Below are 16,843 nucleotides of genomic sequence, written 5' to 3'. Positions count from 1 at the left end.
TGAATAATGTTGACAAAAGAATTTGTTAAAGACACCATCAGTTCAAATAAACATTAAAATAAGCATACTTTGAAGGCATTTTTAAAAAGTAAATTGTCTATTAATTACACAGCCGGTTGGCGCAGTGGCCAGCGACCCTGCTTGCCGTGGGTTCGATTCCCACAACTGGAACATGAATGTTTTTCAGTGTCTGGGTGTTTATCTGTATATTATAAGTATTTATGTATATTATATTCATAAAAATATTCATCAGTTATCTTACCCGTATCGCAAGCTTAGTTTGAAGCTAGATGGCAATGTGTGATGTGTGTATTAATAGTGGCTTGACCAAACGGTTTGGACGGCCGATCGAACTACAAATATTAACGAAGAAACATTACTTGGTCTTGCGTGAGATGATGAAATCTGTCATAGACACAACTTTACACTCTTGATCATCTCTTATTTTTTCCTATTACTATAAATACTGAGAACACCCAGCCCGAGATAATTGCTATTATCTGACTATCTTCCCTTATTGAGAACCCTATGCGCGCCCCTAAACACTAGCCTTAATGCAATTACGTAGAACTGCATTCTGGACGCGCGCCAGAATCGCGTAAACATTAGGGACAATGTCTTGTAGAGCGTGCCAAAGGCTGTACAGTTGGAGTATATAGAACTTTTGGGCCAAGAAGACGTGCGCAATTTGAGGCTCATTATCATATTAAACACCGGTAAACAAAAGATGCGGTTTGACTTTCTTGATGATACTCGCAGCCGTTCTCTTCGGCGGGACAACCTTATTTTAAGATTCCAGCTTACAATTCATCCTTCTACTCTCAATCCTTTTCCGATGAAGATGTGCGGATCTGGAACTCCTTGCTCCTCCACATTACGCGGGCTTAATTCCTTAATATCTCACAGAGGACTAACCATCATCTCACGATTTATTATGAAATATACTTGTTTGGTAGTTGTGTCGATGGTTTTCCGCTTACGCGGGCCATCTACTTCGATCGACAATTAAGTATTAATATAAGGAAAAAAAAATAAGCAAGCGTCATATCCATTAATTTCAGTGCCCCGTAATATCGTGCTTAAATGTTCGAACGGATGTATGATAACGATCTGTCATTATATTTTGTGTTAACGTGCAGAGTAACGTATTGTGCGTTCAAATGGGGCCAATTAGATATGCTAAATTGCCGGCTAGCGTGAACTTTGAATCAAAAAGAAAATGCGAATCATTATAAATCTATATATAATATTTTAAATGCGACAGTGTGTTTGTTTGTTTGTCCTTACTTAACGCCCTAACTAACCTCGACTTGGTTTTTAACAAAGAGTTCATTGAAACGACGAAGACCAACATAGCCTACTTTCTATCCCAAGAAAACAAACTTTTTATATGGGATTAGTAAATTAACCGTAATAACGCGAAAGATGAAAGTGGGCAACACCTAGTAATTACATAGTCAAAGTCAAAGTCAAAGTCAAATATTTCTTTATTCAAATAGGCACATAGATGGCACTTTTCTAAGAAGAAGCCCACAACAAACGTAGCCGGGTGTTCTTTTTGTTATCACCATCTCGTAGCCGGGTGTTCTTTTTGTTATCACCATCTCACATTGTCATTAGAAAATATTTAAGGAGCAACCTGGTTAGAGCAATTGTTTACACTCAAGCTTTTTTATCGTTTACGTAATCCTTTATACTATAATATGACATTTCTATAAGCTTTCGCTTAATACAAACTTTGAATTTCTTTAGTGACATCCCCAAGATATCAACCGGTAATTTATTGTAAAATTGTATACAATTTCCTTTCAATATAGTTAAAAATACGACTGTAAAGAAATATTACTGAAGAACAATGAATGAACGAAAATAGTAAAAGCTAGAGCCACTCGGGATGATGGAGGTTTTAATTCCAAGGCTTTGATAATCCTAATAATGAAATATCATATACGTGAAAATTTGAGAAGAAGTATTGTATGGATGAACAGATGTTTAGTCTTTCGTGCAAAAACCTTTGAATTTCTGACCTGCGGTCTTCTCCGCGATAAACAAGTCTGAATACGCAATTTAAAAAAAAATAACGTCTACAGACTTATTTACTATCTGCGGGAAAAAGCGCGGAGCGTAGTTAGTTAATTTATATAATAGAATATAACATACTCTACCACTTGTCTTAAGAAAAAAAAACTCGTCTGCCTATTGGCAAAAGCAAAAAGAATATAAACTTTTTTGAAAATATTTCTGATAAACATTATAAAACACTATTTATTTATATAAAAACACTTATAAAAAAAAACAACATATAAGGGACGTAGGTACGTTTTTGTGAAATTGTTTTTTGTAAAAGCATGGGAATTCGACAAAAACTGCAAAGAATCAAATCTATCATTTACAGTTTTATGTAAGGTATTCATTAAAATTTAACTTTATTGTACATATAACGCTCGTAGATTGAATATAACAATGTATGGGTATTAAAAACAAAAAAAACTAAAATAATTGCTCATTATAATTATCGCATCGTTTACAGATATAATAAATGTACACACACAAACACTCACACGAATACACAAACATAAAATATTACTAAAAACTTTCCTATACTTCCGGACTTGATTCTTATTTTTCATTTTTTTTTCAACCAAACATTGTCCCCTTACTTTGTATCGTTTAATTTTATCACATGGACGTAGCCATTTGGAGGTGGACTTTCTTTGTTAAATAATAATCGCACTCAGCTATTTCGGCCGGTTAGTGTATACGATCTGAGATGGAAGTACGCTTTCTTAAAAGAGGTAACTTATTATTCCGCTATTGGGCATGGTCTACACAAGGCTAAATAATTTTGCAGTAGGTTAATTTTTGCGGCCCAACCGTGGCCGAAGCTGCTCTGAGCAGAGTAAAAAAAAATAAGAATCTGTCTGGATTTATTCCGTGTAGAATTTTGTATCGGGTGGATTTATTATAAAGAGGTCATAAGCGAACTTGACAAATTATATATATACAATAATTTGGAATCCGTATCAAAATATAACGAGATATGTTTTTACTTCAAGTATCAGTTTGGTTACGAATTACGATTCCTCTGGGTAAGAGAGGTTCCAGTCTAAGATGAGTACACGCTAAGCAAGAGGTAAAATATAGTTTTGGAAAAATTGCTATTTCCACTGAGATCTGCTCCTACGCTGTGTGATAGTCCGTGACCCCCTGTTCTTTCCCTGGTTACGTCCATGCTTCCCGACTTCTTGATTGGCTAAACTGACTTAAGCCTGTTTTTACAGCACCAGACCGCCGCTCAGACGTTGGTGAGTGAGTTATTCCTAGCATCTTTATTTCTCTCACTTTTTTTTCTTATCTTTTTCTATCTAATCTTTCGCTTTCTTTCTAACGCTTCCTTGCGATTCAATTTATTATTTAACACCACATAAAACGTGATATTTAACCGCAACACACACTGTAGATTTGATATTTTGATTATGTAAAAGTATAACTAACCAGTTTTTTTTTTCTAATTGACATAGCTCCACTAAACAAGGCACCGTCGCGTATGTAACGCTTTACTTAAATCCTTTTTTCGGTTAATTTATTTTCACATTGAACCGCTTACAGACTTAATAGTAGGTACTCGTCACGAAAGTTATAAATTTAGAATGTAATAGGTGCAGAAGGGAATCTCCTATGTGCATGCGTTACGCCTTGTTATAGGCATTTTCTTCTCCTCCCAACCCGCAACATTCCGCTATCAAGGATGCCGCCAGAGCTGTTACCTTTTTTTTTTATTCGATCAGTTAGCCCTTGGCTGCAATCTTACCTGCTGGTAATTAATGATGCAGTCCAAGATAGTAACGGGCTAACCTGTAAGGGTATGGTATAGATCCATATCCTACGCGACATCCTACCGGAACGTTAATTATTGTGTAGTTTTAGCTTTCGTGCCGAGAACTGAAGTAACAATAACACTTCACTGTATATTCTAAAGATTTGTATGTGGTGACTCTGCTTTGAGAGGCCAAGGCCGTAAGTTCGATTGTGTGATGAACATGAATGTTTTTCAGTGTCTGGGTGTTTATATGTATATTATTAGTACTCATGTATAATTTGTAAATATTCATCAGTCATCTTAGTCTGGGTATAACACAAGCTACGCTTACTTTGGGCTAGATGGAGATGCTAGTGGGTATTGTCATAAAAATAAAAATTTGGGTGGTAAGATAGTTTTGATGTGGAATTTTAAAAAAGTATCACGTGTGTTGAGTTCTTGTGCGGTTGAAAGGTAAATATTTTGCCCACCTTGGGGGTGTTCACTGGACCAAGTGCGGCCCTGACATGAGCCAATCAACACAACAAACACACGCCACATTTTTATTAGTAACGAGCATAACAATAATTATTATTTATTAGTAATAAATAGAACAAATAATAATTCATTACTATTATTACAGTAACTTGATAGAACTACTTTGATATTAGACAACGGATTGGATTTGAAAACTCCGCTCGCAACATAGAGTACCTATTAGTGATTTTGAGGTTGCCTTCACGCATTTAACTTAAACAAAGTCAAGTCAAGTGAAAATGTAAACCTCATTAAGATATTTATAATATGATAAATAAGACGTATGTCCTTTTTTATCATCTATAGAAGAAAATAAGTTGTAAATAAGTTTGATTGAACCATATTTTAAGTTAACTGAGCTTTCTAAAAATGATGTGACGGAACAAAGCCGTTATTTATGTATTAACTTAGACTGAGTTCAGAATCTTTTGTTGAATTTCAATTCTTTTGGGACCATACTAAAATATTCCTACTTAAAATAATGTTGCAAGGTGGATCTACCAGTCTCAAAACAGTTAGGGAAAGTTTTTCAATTAAATATGTCCGTATATTAAATATATTCTATGTTCAATATAGTTTTATTGGTTTTTTTTTATTTTTTATCAAATTTAGAGGTTGATTTATTATTTCACATATAATTAGACTTGCACCAGGGGTTGACCAATTTTTTCTAACGACGGCCGCTTGGTTCGACTCTCACAACTGGAAAATGTTTGTATGATGAACATAAACGTTTTCAGAGTCTGGATGTTTATCTGTATATTCATCATCGTCATCATTTCAACCAATTCTTCCAATGCCGGAATTAGGTATTTTTTAGGGAATTCATCATCTGTCCATCTCGTTGGGGACCGACCTATGCTGCGTTTACCGGTGTGGGGTATATCTGTATATTATAAGTATTTAATTCATAAAAATATTCATCAGTCATCTAAGTAACCCATAGCACAAGGTACGCTTACTTTGGGGCTAGATGGCGATGTGTGTATTATCGTATTATATAAATAAAAAGAAGTTGATTCTATGGGCCAAAGTAAAGAAGACGCAAAGGCAACTTAGGCTAATATTTAACATCGCCAAGGCGCAATAAAACGCAATTATAGGCTATGGTTTTTTTCTGTCTAGCGGCGACTTATCCTTGTTGACACAAAATTTAGCCAATAAAAAAAGTAATCGACAGTGACGGGAATGCTTAATATTTAATCTTAATGCAGCCGGTGGTGGTCAACCGTTGCCCGGTCAACTACAGGGTAAACCATCTTAATAAACAATTGGCTTTACCGCTGAAGTTGACAAAATTAAAATAATAAATAAAATCTCAAACAACCCGTGTCCTGAACTTACGGCCGTAAATAATAGAGATTGCCTCACGTTTTGGCTCGCGACCAATTTTCGGGCATAATCAATATTCGCCATTAAAAACTGCAAAATTACGCAACCTCTACGCCTTTTTAAGTAAACGGCTGCTCTGTAAGATGACTTTTTTGATGATTTTTTCCTATGCGTAAGCAATGTTGAATGCCTCGTTCGTCTAGTGGTTAGCATGCTTAACTACTGATCACGAGGTCTTAGGTTGGAATTGTGACAAGTAATTTTCAGTACCAGCCCGGAGTCGGCGAAAACTGACTGCTTCACGAACAACGGAGAGCTCGTTAAACATACGGTCCCGGTTATTAATACTGACTTGTGACAATAGTCGTTAAAGCCCACCAACCCGCATTGGAGCAGCGTGGTGGGTCTAAGCTCTAAAACCGTTTCTCCTATATACTCTGCCCGGCTATAACGTAAATTGCCTGTTGGCAAAATTGTTGAAAATGAGACTAATTAGTAACAAGAACGATATGTACCTCAGTTTGAACCTTAGGTTAAGCAGAGCCATAAGTTGTCTATGGCACACAAAAGCCGTCATCTCTATGTCCTTTATCTGATCACTATGCAAAGAATTCATTGAGTTAATATGTTAATATCAGTAGGAAAATGTAAACAATATGTTTACACGTCGTTTCGTCGTCGTTCGTTCGTCAACGTTGATCTATCAAAGAAGAACAAACCTAAATTACTGTTTATTTTATCTTTGGACAAAACAAAGATCTTTTTTTTTAATTATGATATCCAGTGGCGGTCCTAGGCTCTTGAATTAAGGCAAGCCAATGACTAATTTGTCTCATCTTGACATCTAAAACGCAGTTCTTGCTGTGCTAAATGACGAACAATGCCAACTTATATTTGAAAACACTTTGAATATTGCGAACTACGATTGATAATTTCGATTCATAATTATTGGGAATCAACAGCACTGAAGTCTTTTTAAAGCACCTAATAAGATATTTAAATCGTAATAACCAATCGCGTTCCCATCATTCTTTTCATTACAAAAAACTATACAGTAAACAGTCCAGCAGAATTATTTATTGTAAGGCATTTCGGCTTCTACGGCCGTACCGCAACTGATGATATCAGAGATGATAAAGAATCATCACTAAATGGTCGATATACCGCGGACGCGTACGAAGTGTTTCGCATCTTTGTTTCCGATTCGCACCGCTAGGATCTGGAATGCCCTTCCAGCTTCCATTTTCCCCAGTGCCTATAATATGAGTACCTTCAAATATAGAGTGAATAGGCATCTTCTAGGCAAGCGCGCTCCACCTTAGGCTGCATTATCGCTTAGGTACCATCAGGTGTGATTGCAGTCAAGCACTCGTCTATAAACTGGGGAGAGCACTGATAACTATCATACGAGTTTATACTCAGTTTAGTTATTTAGGCCTCTATCTTTTTTTATAGTTAAGCTTTGGTTACGTGTATACATTGTTTTTAGAAAAATAAATGATTATTATTATTATTTTTTTTTATATTAAATTTAAATCTCTTCTTTACGAAGGTATAATTAACAGAGCACGGGCCGGAGCCAAGTGCAAAATCGGGGGAGTCATGTCAAAAAAATTCGCACCAGGCGACATGTGTTTAATATAACGGCTTTTTGTAGGAGTGTATATGCAGACTTACTCCTGTGGATGAAATAATTATAGGGATAGTTTTGGAGTTATTATTATTATTATAAACATAAAAAAAAATCAGTGCTCAGTATTCCTACGACAACCAAAGAATAGAGTACAGACAAATTAGGAATTAAATAACAAAATATCAATCATAGAAGCCTTCGCAAAGGACGACGGGATCCAAATTAATCTTCGGCTGGAAATTTCGAAGGCAAATTAATCATGCTCCTGAAGAAAAGGGATGACTTGCAACTCCAAGAATTACCGTGAAGTACTTAAGCCTCTTACATACAACACAATTCATAATGGATGAGGAATTAAGCCTCTTACATACAACACAATGCATAATGGATGAGGAATTAAGCCTCTTACATACAACACAATTCATAATGGATGAGGAATTAAGCCTCTTGTACATAGCCTTCGATCAACTATAATGGGTTTAAGAATGGCCTCTCACCTACCGTGACAACCCTTCCTCGATTATTCAACTAGATTCGCGTGTAACTTTGTCCGAAAGTTTTTAAATCCTTTATTTTCGTGGAATAAAAGTGTTCTATAGCCGCCCAGAATGCCATTAAGATCTTTTTACCATATTCTGTCAATATATAATATGTATAATCCCTATCCTTATCCCTAATATTATTATATTATTTCATTACTATTATATATATATATATATATAAACGACTTAACCGATCCTCATGAAACTTTGTACACATATTCTTGGAAGTGTTAGAAGTAATATAGGATACTCTTTATCCCGACATTAAGCTCGGTTCCTTTGGGAGTGGGGATGAAAGTGTTTCACGATTTTACACCATAACTCTGACAAATTATAACCGATTTAAATAATTATTTTTGTACTATAGAGGTTATATGTGTTTAATTTTGCCCAAACTTTGTTTAGATCCCAATGTATTTGGAGATAGAGGACAGAACTCCTCAGCAAACAGCAGAAAAACCCCTCATTTAAGGCTTAGCGATACTGACTACTTTAAAGTTTTTTAGAACTACAACTAAATTGAACGCCACATCAAAAAACAAAATCAAACGAAGAAGAAGTCGCGGGCAACAGCCAGTATATAATATCGGTAGAAATAAACAGCAAAAAATATTTCTACACAGCATTTATAATAAGATGATATTTGGATTATAATAGTCATAATTTGTGCCATAAATCTTTGTGTGGTGAACATGAATGTTTTTCAGTGTCTGGGTGTTTATCTGTATGTTATAAGTATTTATGTGTTTTTTATTCATAAAAATATTCATCAGCTAACTCAGTACCCGTAACACAAGCTAGTATGCTTAGTTTGAGGCTAAATGGCGAATGTGTGATGTGTGTATTAATAGTGGCTTGACCAAACGGTTTGGAAGGGCGATCGAACCACAAACATTAACGAAGAAACATTATTTGGTCTTGCGTGAGATGATGAAATCTGTCATAAACATAACTTTTTACACTCTTGATTAACTCATATTTTTTCCTCTTTCTATAAAAACTGACAACACCCAGCCCAGGATAGTACTTATTGTACCGATTTAAAAACATTTCCTTGTAAGAGATCTTAGTAGAATGTTTTCCTACTTTGTCAAGTTCCTAACTGAAGTCGATAGCTCAGTTTGTCCGTTGATAAAACAGTGTTGCCATTGTAGCGGCTGGTCCGAATCGATACATATCTCGGATATCTCGTGAACTGAAGGAATTACAATACCCAGCGATGACAAATGGGAGTTGAACACGCTATGCCAAATATTCCGAGATACCTACCTTTGTGGATTATATGTTGTTCGTGAATTGTTTTTAACTCGATTGCGGACGAGTTATTGTTTTATTTGAGTATTTATTTATTATTGTCTTTTTCGAAGGCGCGAACCTAATGATGCGCGTGATGGATTGTTAACGATGCTGATGACAAAGCCACATGTTAGTACAATTTCGGATCTCGTTGGTCTAACTGCGTCGTAGTTCTTACTAATTATTCTAACTTACTACAGTAAAATACGTGAACTAACTATATATATTGAGAGCAAAAAGGGGTTTACTATTTACCACCACGCTTCGGAATAGTCACTTAAATGTAACTTATGTTCTATTCCTACAGTAGTGAGCAAAATAATTAAGATAAGACCGTTGATATTAGATATATATATAAATAAGAATTAATTCTTTGTTTTTAATTTGCTCCCAAAGACTTCAAAGTTGGAATACGTGTGAAGCTTCTGTTTTTTGAAGTTATACTTCTTTATCGGCTCTTAGAAAAATAAACATGGGAGTGAAATTCTACGATGTAAAAAAAGCACGCGCACATGTTTACACGATTTTAACAGAATATAGGTAGTTGCGAAACTGAGTGAGAGGGAATAAATACATCGTCCGCGAACTCACGTTTTACGATGCGCACACGGTCACAAAAAACCGACACCCTGAAGTTAGCTATAGTCGACATTTTAGTTTTTCAAAGAAAGTTTTGACAGTGTAAACTTTCAATTGTCAAAGTCTGTAGGCTCATTCCGGTGATTTAATGGATTTCAATTGTACGAAGATCTCAAATGGTAATGTTCAGTGAAACTTGATGTTCCAATAATGAGATATTAATTACCTTTTTTCTATTATTAGTGTCGTTTTCTCTAGAAACGTAGAATAAGGCGTAAGATAAAATTTTTGAAAGGATTTTTATCTTGTTACGCTAAAGTAACTTCTAACGCGTGTACATAAGTACACACACGTTTTTTTATTTTAATTTCAACAGCAATTTGTCTAGGTGTGTGCGCTTCAGAATTTATCTTAGAGTAATTTTAATTGCACCTAAGCGCTGCATAAAATGAAGAAAGAATTTTACGTATGTAAGAATATTATATGTAAGTCTCTGGTATACGCTTTGCTCTTCGTACATATCGGTAAAGCCTTTTCATATCAGAAATATTTTTGAGCAGTTGACATTCGGCTGTTAAGTATAACTTAAATGTGATTGCAAACCTACCCACTGATAAACGTGAAAAAAAAATGGTTTTGACGAAATAGAACCGATTTTATTATACATCTAAAAAGCAAGAAATAAACATTATCCGTAACATTTTAAGTCGGTACCGAGTAAAATGAAGAAAATTACTGGTATTTTCCTTGCTATTACTACTATATAAAAAGGAATGCGAAATTTATTATATATACATAGAAAATTCTACATTTTACTTGACACCGACTTAAAAATGTTGTAGAAAATACTTATCTTTGGTTCAAGCTCCAGCTAATCCCAGAATGTTTTCCTTAAAAGACCTTGGATCTTGGTGCAAAGGATGGATTACGGTTTATATGTAGGTCTTACATAAGCTTCCCATTACTCTCCTTATGTAGGCTTTATAGTCTCTGCGTTGAACAATATCAGCAGTTTTCGAGCTTTGTTGTTTTTAACACTACTCTGGACTTTCACTGCACATTTAAGCTATTCGTGAAATTTGTGTGCAAATGTATTTTTGAAGCTTTTGCTCCACTTTACTGCTCGCTGTTTAACAATTTTTTGCCTGATTAAAACTGATGTTTCACAGTTTACTACCAGTTTTTCATACGAATTCATTTTCAGGATGCAACTATCTTTTAAATACATGAAAAAAATACGGCGATCCACTACCCGTTACCGTTCCATTTATAATATAGAGGTCACCAATAGCTATAACTGAACTAAAACATCTCCTAACGGGATGGTTTGTCGACTCGTTTTTCATAAATAGTAATTTTTCATAAATTTAGAATACAGGGGGTTTCGGGGGCGATAAATCGATTTAGCTAGAATGCATTTTTAGAAAATGTCATTTTACTTGTGTTTTTCGGTAATAACCGATTTGGTGCAACGAAGTTGCATAGGTCAGCTAGTGTATATTATTCATATAACTATTCATCAGTCATCTTAGTACCCATAACACAAGCTATGCTTACTTCGGGGGTAGATGGCGATGTGTGTATTGTCGTAGTATATTTATTGTTTATTTATTTATTTATAATCACCACGCTGCGCGTACGGATTGGTGCTCGCAGTAGATAAAAGTATTAACAGAGGAAGCTGCTGTCTGACCTACATTATATTCCTTTAGTAGCCTAGTAGTAAAAGAGCAGGGTTAGTGACAAATATATTCTGATCTTCCATGACTAAACATAATACAGATGTAGTAGAAGTTAATATTTAAATGCCATTATTTGAAATTAGTATTATTTCAAAGCAATATTCAATAGTATATTAAGTAAACATAAAATGTAATTATTGAAAGTATTAAAACCAAACCAACTCAAACATAAAAAATAGGTACATATTATTTCATGCCAGTATCAGTCCAACAAAATCTAGCTGGAATTCTATTTGTTCGCTCAGGCTTAATGCCTAATTGTGACGTGGAGGGTCTTAAATATTCTGGAACATTCTCTCCTCTCGCTAAATTATCGACACTTTGAATATCTCTTTCAGCATCTTTTTCACTGTACATATATATAACGGGTGTGCTTTTTCCCCGTGATTTTGATGACAAATTAACGCATGCCAATTCTTCCTCAGAACTTTCTTCTCTTAAATATTCATTGTCTTCACCTACTTCTTCTAATTTTGATGCTTTAATAACTTCTATTTTAGGACCCTGCTGAGATTTCGATAATGAATCTAATTTATTCTCAATGCAAGTTAACTTTTCCAAAATATTATCAAGCTTTTTCGCATGGCACCTTAATACTTTGTTGACATTTTGCATCTCCGTATTTCGGTCGTTCTGGTTAATCAATTCGTCAAAGCGTTCTTTAATAGCCTTTAATACCGGTGAGCGTATATTTTCACATAGTGAATGTTTATCCTTATCATTCATAAGAGGAACTTTACTCTTTGACTCAGCTAATGAATTTATGTATTCAGTAGCGATAGCTTCAAAAGACTCTGAAGCTACTAATTTCGTATTTTTTACGTTGTGTTTCTTATTTTTTTCTGCAAATTCTTCCTTTTTTTGCTTATCATCTGACATTTCGGAGAAAGAATAGGTGAATGATGATTGGTTTTCATTAATATCATCTATTGTATTATTTTCCGAAAAGTGAGTAACTGATGTAGGGCTCTGGCTACTCTTGTTTCTCGAACATTTTCTGTGCTTTACATTCAAAGTATGCTTAGATTTTTCTTTTTCATTCATTGTATTTCTAGGGCATTCTATATACTCTTGAGGTTCATGTTTCCTTTTTGTTTTTTTATATGCCTTAACTGTGTAATAACAAGGGTTATCTATATTAGTACTGGGTGGTATAGTTATAGGAATTATATCTTTTGCAAATTTGATCGTTTCGTCCACTAAAGGATCTGTATATTCTGAAGTGACAACTTTCGTTTTGTAAGTTTTACTATTCAATCTATCGTAATCAAACTGCTGTGACTTATCGTGTTTATGGCTGTTCGTTCTTTTTTCGTAGCTAGACTCGCTTGAATTTTTCATAAGATGCTTTTTGTGAATATATACGATTGGGTTAAAAGAATTTTTATCGATGTAATATTCAGACATGTCTATTCCGTAGTTTTCTTCAATTTCGGGATAGAAAGCTGAAAATGAGTACAAAATTAATATTTTCGTTGCATAATTACCTTTGTTAGTGATGTGATGGGTGAGACCTGGGATGGGTGGCAAAAGATTTTTTAACTACATACATAAGATTAGTAAACCATGACTAGAATATACTTCAGTGGTCGATCAGAATAATACAGAAAATACCGAAACCGAGTTTTTTATTATTCGCACCTGTAACTTTTTGGATTTATTAATTTAACACTTGAAGTATAATGTAAGTTATATATGTATACAGTCATGAGCTTTATGTAAATTATAATATATATATATATCTATATATATATATCTATATATTTTTTTGTTTTTTTGCCACACCTTCACTAGATTTGTCGCAAGTTCGAAGGCTGACTGGTAGAAAGATTAAGTCCGCCTTTTGGAAGCCGGTTTCTGGTTGTGCAATAAAAAAAAAACGTGTGAACCGTCACAGGACGCCTGGCAGATGTGAAACATCGAAATTGTTTTCTGTTAGTTATTACTGATATTGCATAATGAAAAGATGAAACATTACAATATTGTTCTACACATTAAAAAAATACAACCAAATGGATAACGACTCCTTTTTGTAAGTCGCTTAATAATTGCTGTTTTATTACAAAATTAATATTAATTTTTATTGTTACGTACGAAATACAAAATTTCAATCATATAGCGTGACGTATAAATTAAAATCAGGTTTACCGTCCGCCTGTAGCTGTTTCACATCAATATAACTTGCTTTAACGGTGAAAGAGAACATCGTGAGGAAACCTGCAAGAGTTCTACAAAATATTCTCGAAGAAGTATTAATTCTACTTATCCGCACTTTGCCAGCGTATTGCCATTGGCCTTCTAATTGTGACAAAAGTGCCCTGAAGTGGGTCGGTAATGGTTTGATGATGTTGATAGAAACAAATAAAACATATTTATCCTTACATGAATCCATAATAAATAGATATTACACAGTAATAATAGCGACAGAAAAAACGTGTTTCCAAGAGCATACAATAATGTCAATATCAAAACAGTTTATGACATTTCAATTGCGACTAGAAATAGGAATCTGACACGCTTCTCTTTTTAAGGGGGAACGATTAAACGAAAAAGTTCTCATAACAAGATTAATTCGAGGCTGTCTGACGCAGGCTCCCACCCGGGCTGTGGATTCAGTGTATTTTTTCACGTTACAATAAAAAGTGAATTAATCTCCAAACGGAAAGGTTTTTTAACCGTTGCTCGTTTTACTCTAGAGGTTTAACGAGCAATCATCATATAGTATAGACACGGTCAACGGAACATTTTTTTTTTAATTTAAAGTAATTGATGGAACAAGCAGATAGTCCACTTGATGGTAAGTGGAGAACCATCGCCTATAAACAAAGCAATACTTAACAGGGCATGCAAGGAACACGTCCTGCAGTGTTGCCCTGTGTCCATCAACCTAAGGCGTAGATTTGAAACGTCATGTGCCCGTGATTACATCGGCAACCGCATCTGCAATGCTGCTTAGCGGCAGAAATAAGCGTGGTAGTAGTTTCCCCGGACGAGCTCTCTCACAAAATGCTCTAATACTACTAGTAAAACATTGGCAACTACTTTCAATTTAATTGGCACTCTTGGCACTATCGAGTTCTCTTGCTGTAAGTGCGTACTACAAAGGTTACCTGTAAGAGGTTGCTTGTTAACTGTATGTCTACATTGTTTACTGTATACACCTAACTGTTTCTTTTCCTCTATGTTATACGTGTAATAAAGTGTTTCTTCTATAAATTCAATTAACGAGAAGAAGCCGGCAAGAAACTCAGGAGTTTCAACGTCAACTATTTCGTATTTATCATACGCCTCCACTCTTAAAAAGTGGAAAAAAGGATTTAGTGCATCGATCTTAACAACAATAATATCCCCTGATTTTGTCCCCTGGCAATGGATAACAACAATAATATCCCATGACAATGGATACGATTAGCGTGTCAACCTACCAAAGCACGGCTACAGGGAACAAGGAATAGAAGTGTACCTCAGCATAGAATCAAGAACCCTCATTCAGCCATTATTGTATGAAGTGCATTTTGTCCAATAACAGTGAAAACGCCCCGCGCACGTCACTCTTCACACCCGTGGAATATGGCTAGCTCACAAACTTTTTTAATTTTCCCCATTTTATGGTAAACGTTTAGAACATTAGTAGTAAAATAAAAATGGCCAACCGCTAAATAAAATGAAGTGAGTTACCGCCTGTTCGAGAAACACTACTGAAATGGAGTGGTTTCTGATGCTTAAATATTAGTTTGTATATCGTTTTATAACAAATTACCTTGAAAATGAAATCCTTGAGATGTCTCTCAATAAGTTCAAAGTTTATAAATAACGTAAGTTTATAGAAAAATCCTATTATAATATTAAGGATTATATCTATATATATAAAAGAGAAACTGTGTGAGTATGTTCCGTATAGGCTCCGAAACGGCTGGACAGATTTCAATGAAACTTTCAGGGAATCTCCAGATTGACCTGGCGAGTAATCCTGTAAAGTTTGGTGACGATCGGAGCACTCCTATTTTTGAACTGTCAAACTGTCAAATACAGCTTTTATTCACTATGATGATATTCTATTGTTGGTTGTACATGGGTGTAGATAATGATCTTCACCCGCTCGAGAAGAGAATGAATACGGAGAGAAATAAATGATTTAATATATTATGAGACTTAAATTAAAAATTTAATGATGGAAGTTTATTGTTTAAATAGAATAAAGCAAAATCTAGCCCGGCGAAGCGGGCTGGGTACGCTACTGTATGAATTGCTCTTACTTCATAGCTCAACCTTAACTAGACTGTGAGATGGTGATAACCAAAAAAAAACCTGGCTAAATTTGTTGTGGGCTCTTCTTAGACCAGGGCGCGTTTGGTACCCTCCTAGCTTTCTTTTTAAGTTAACGAATGCAGTTATCACCATCACTAACATTAGTGTAACATGTCAAATGTATGAACGCTTCATCAAGTGCCTGTAATAAGGTCTACATGAATAAAACAATTTTGAATTTGAATTTGAATTTGGTGATGATGAAGAATGCCACCGCTCAAGGCGTCTCGTTGTTCTGTGGTAGAACGGGGATTGAATATCAAAGATAATGTTATTTCCACTTTTAATATCATCTCATTCCCGACATCGGACGTGAACATTCGTCTCAGTACTGTATTATATTGAAATTAATTATTATTCAATGCTAAATTAGACTCTTAAGCACTTTCAATTCAGTATGAGCTCTGTGACGTACTATTAGAGTCCTTTATCTATTAACAGAATTCGTTAACCGATTTTGTCAACGCATTTAGAGCTTTAAGCCTTTGAAATAAAGCTAAGGATTCAGTGTCGTCGGAAAGTGGGTATTTAACCTGACAAACGATAGGAAATCCCAGAACTTTCTTGAGCTGTACGGTCTCTTGAGCTTTACTGTTGAAGTCGTTACTATTTGTTATCGATTATAATTCTTAAAGAATAAACGGTAAAATAAGCTACATTACCATTGGTTTAGAGGTATTATAAGTAACTTCAATTATAAGAATAACTGAATTACTATAAAGGTTCAATAATATATTAAATCATTTGACGAACGCAGTGGGCGGCGACCCTGCTTTCTGAGTCCAAGGGCGCAGCATAAGAGATGACGGAGTGAGCCACTTACGATTAATCCTTGTTTTGTTTAAAATTGCTTGGTAAATAAACCGTAATTTTTTTGTAATGTATAAAAAATAAAAATGGGTACCTACTGTGGGTTTTGTCTTTGAGAACATTATTGAGAAAATTAAAAAATTCAAAATTCATTTATTTCAAGTAGGCCTAATTAATAAGCACTTATGAAACGTCAAGTCTGTTTGTAGTGACTCTACCACCGGTTCGGAAGGCAGATTCCACTGAGAACAGCCGGCAAGACACT

The 16,843-nt window shown here is 34.9% G+C and overlaps 2 protein-coding genes across 5 annotated transcripts in view; one reads left to right on the top strand and one right to left on the bottom strand.

The window, feature by feature from the left end:
• LOC120633513 (sodium/potassium/calcium exchanger Nckx30C) overlaps positions 1–16,843 on the top strand; it is a 98,495-nt gene that overhangs the window by 9,779 nt on the left and 71,873 nt on the right. For 2 of the 4 annotated variants that reach the window (XM_039903734.1, XM_039903733.1), the window contains exon 2: positions 3,282–3,305. The exons of the other annotated variants lie outside the window; for them this stretch is intronic. In XM_039903734.1, coding sequence (XP_039759668.1) covers positions 3,282–3,305 — 24 coding nt within the window. The remainder of the gene's footprint in view (positions 1–3,281; positions 3,306–16,843) is intronic. 4 annotated transcript variants of the gene reach the window in all.
• Positions 11,629–13,905, bottom strand: LOC120633514 (kinetochore protein Nuf2-B-like). The gene is made up of 2 exons (XM_039903737.1): positions 13,843–13,905; positions 11,629–12,905 (listed from the first exon to the last, which is right to left on the bottom strand). Exons 1-2 carry the CDS (start codon positions 13,850–13,852, stop codon positions 11,647–11,649), a joined length of 1,269 nt encoding a protein of 422 aa, XP_039759671.1. The 5' UTR covers positions 13,853–13,905; the 3' UTR covers positions 11,629–11,646.

This window comes from Pararge aegeria, chromosome 21 (genome assembly GCF_905163445.1).
Source record: "Pararge aegeria chromosome 21, ilParAegt1.1, whole genome shotgun sequence".
In the NCBI taxonomy this organism is placed as follows: domain Eukaryota; kingdom Metazoa; phylum Arthropoda; class Insecta; order Lepidoptera; family Nymphalidae; genus Pararge; species Pararge aegeria.
This window is presented reverse-complemented; position numbering and strand designations above follow the sequence as displayed.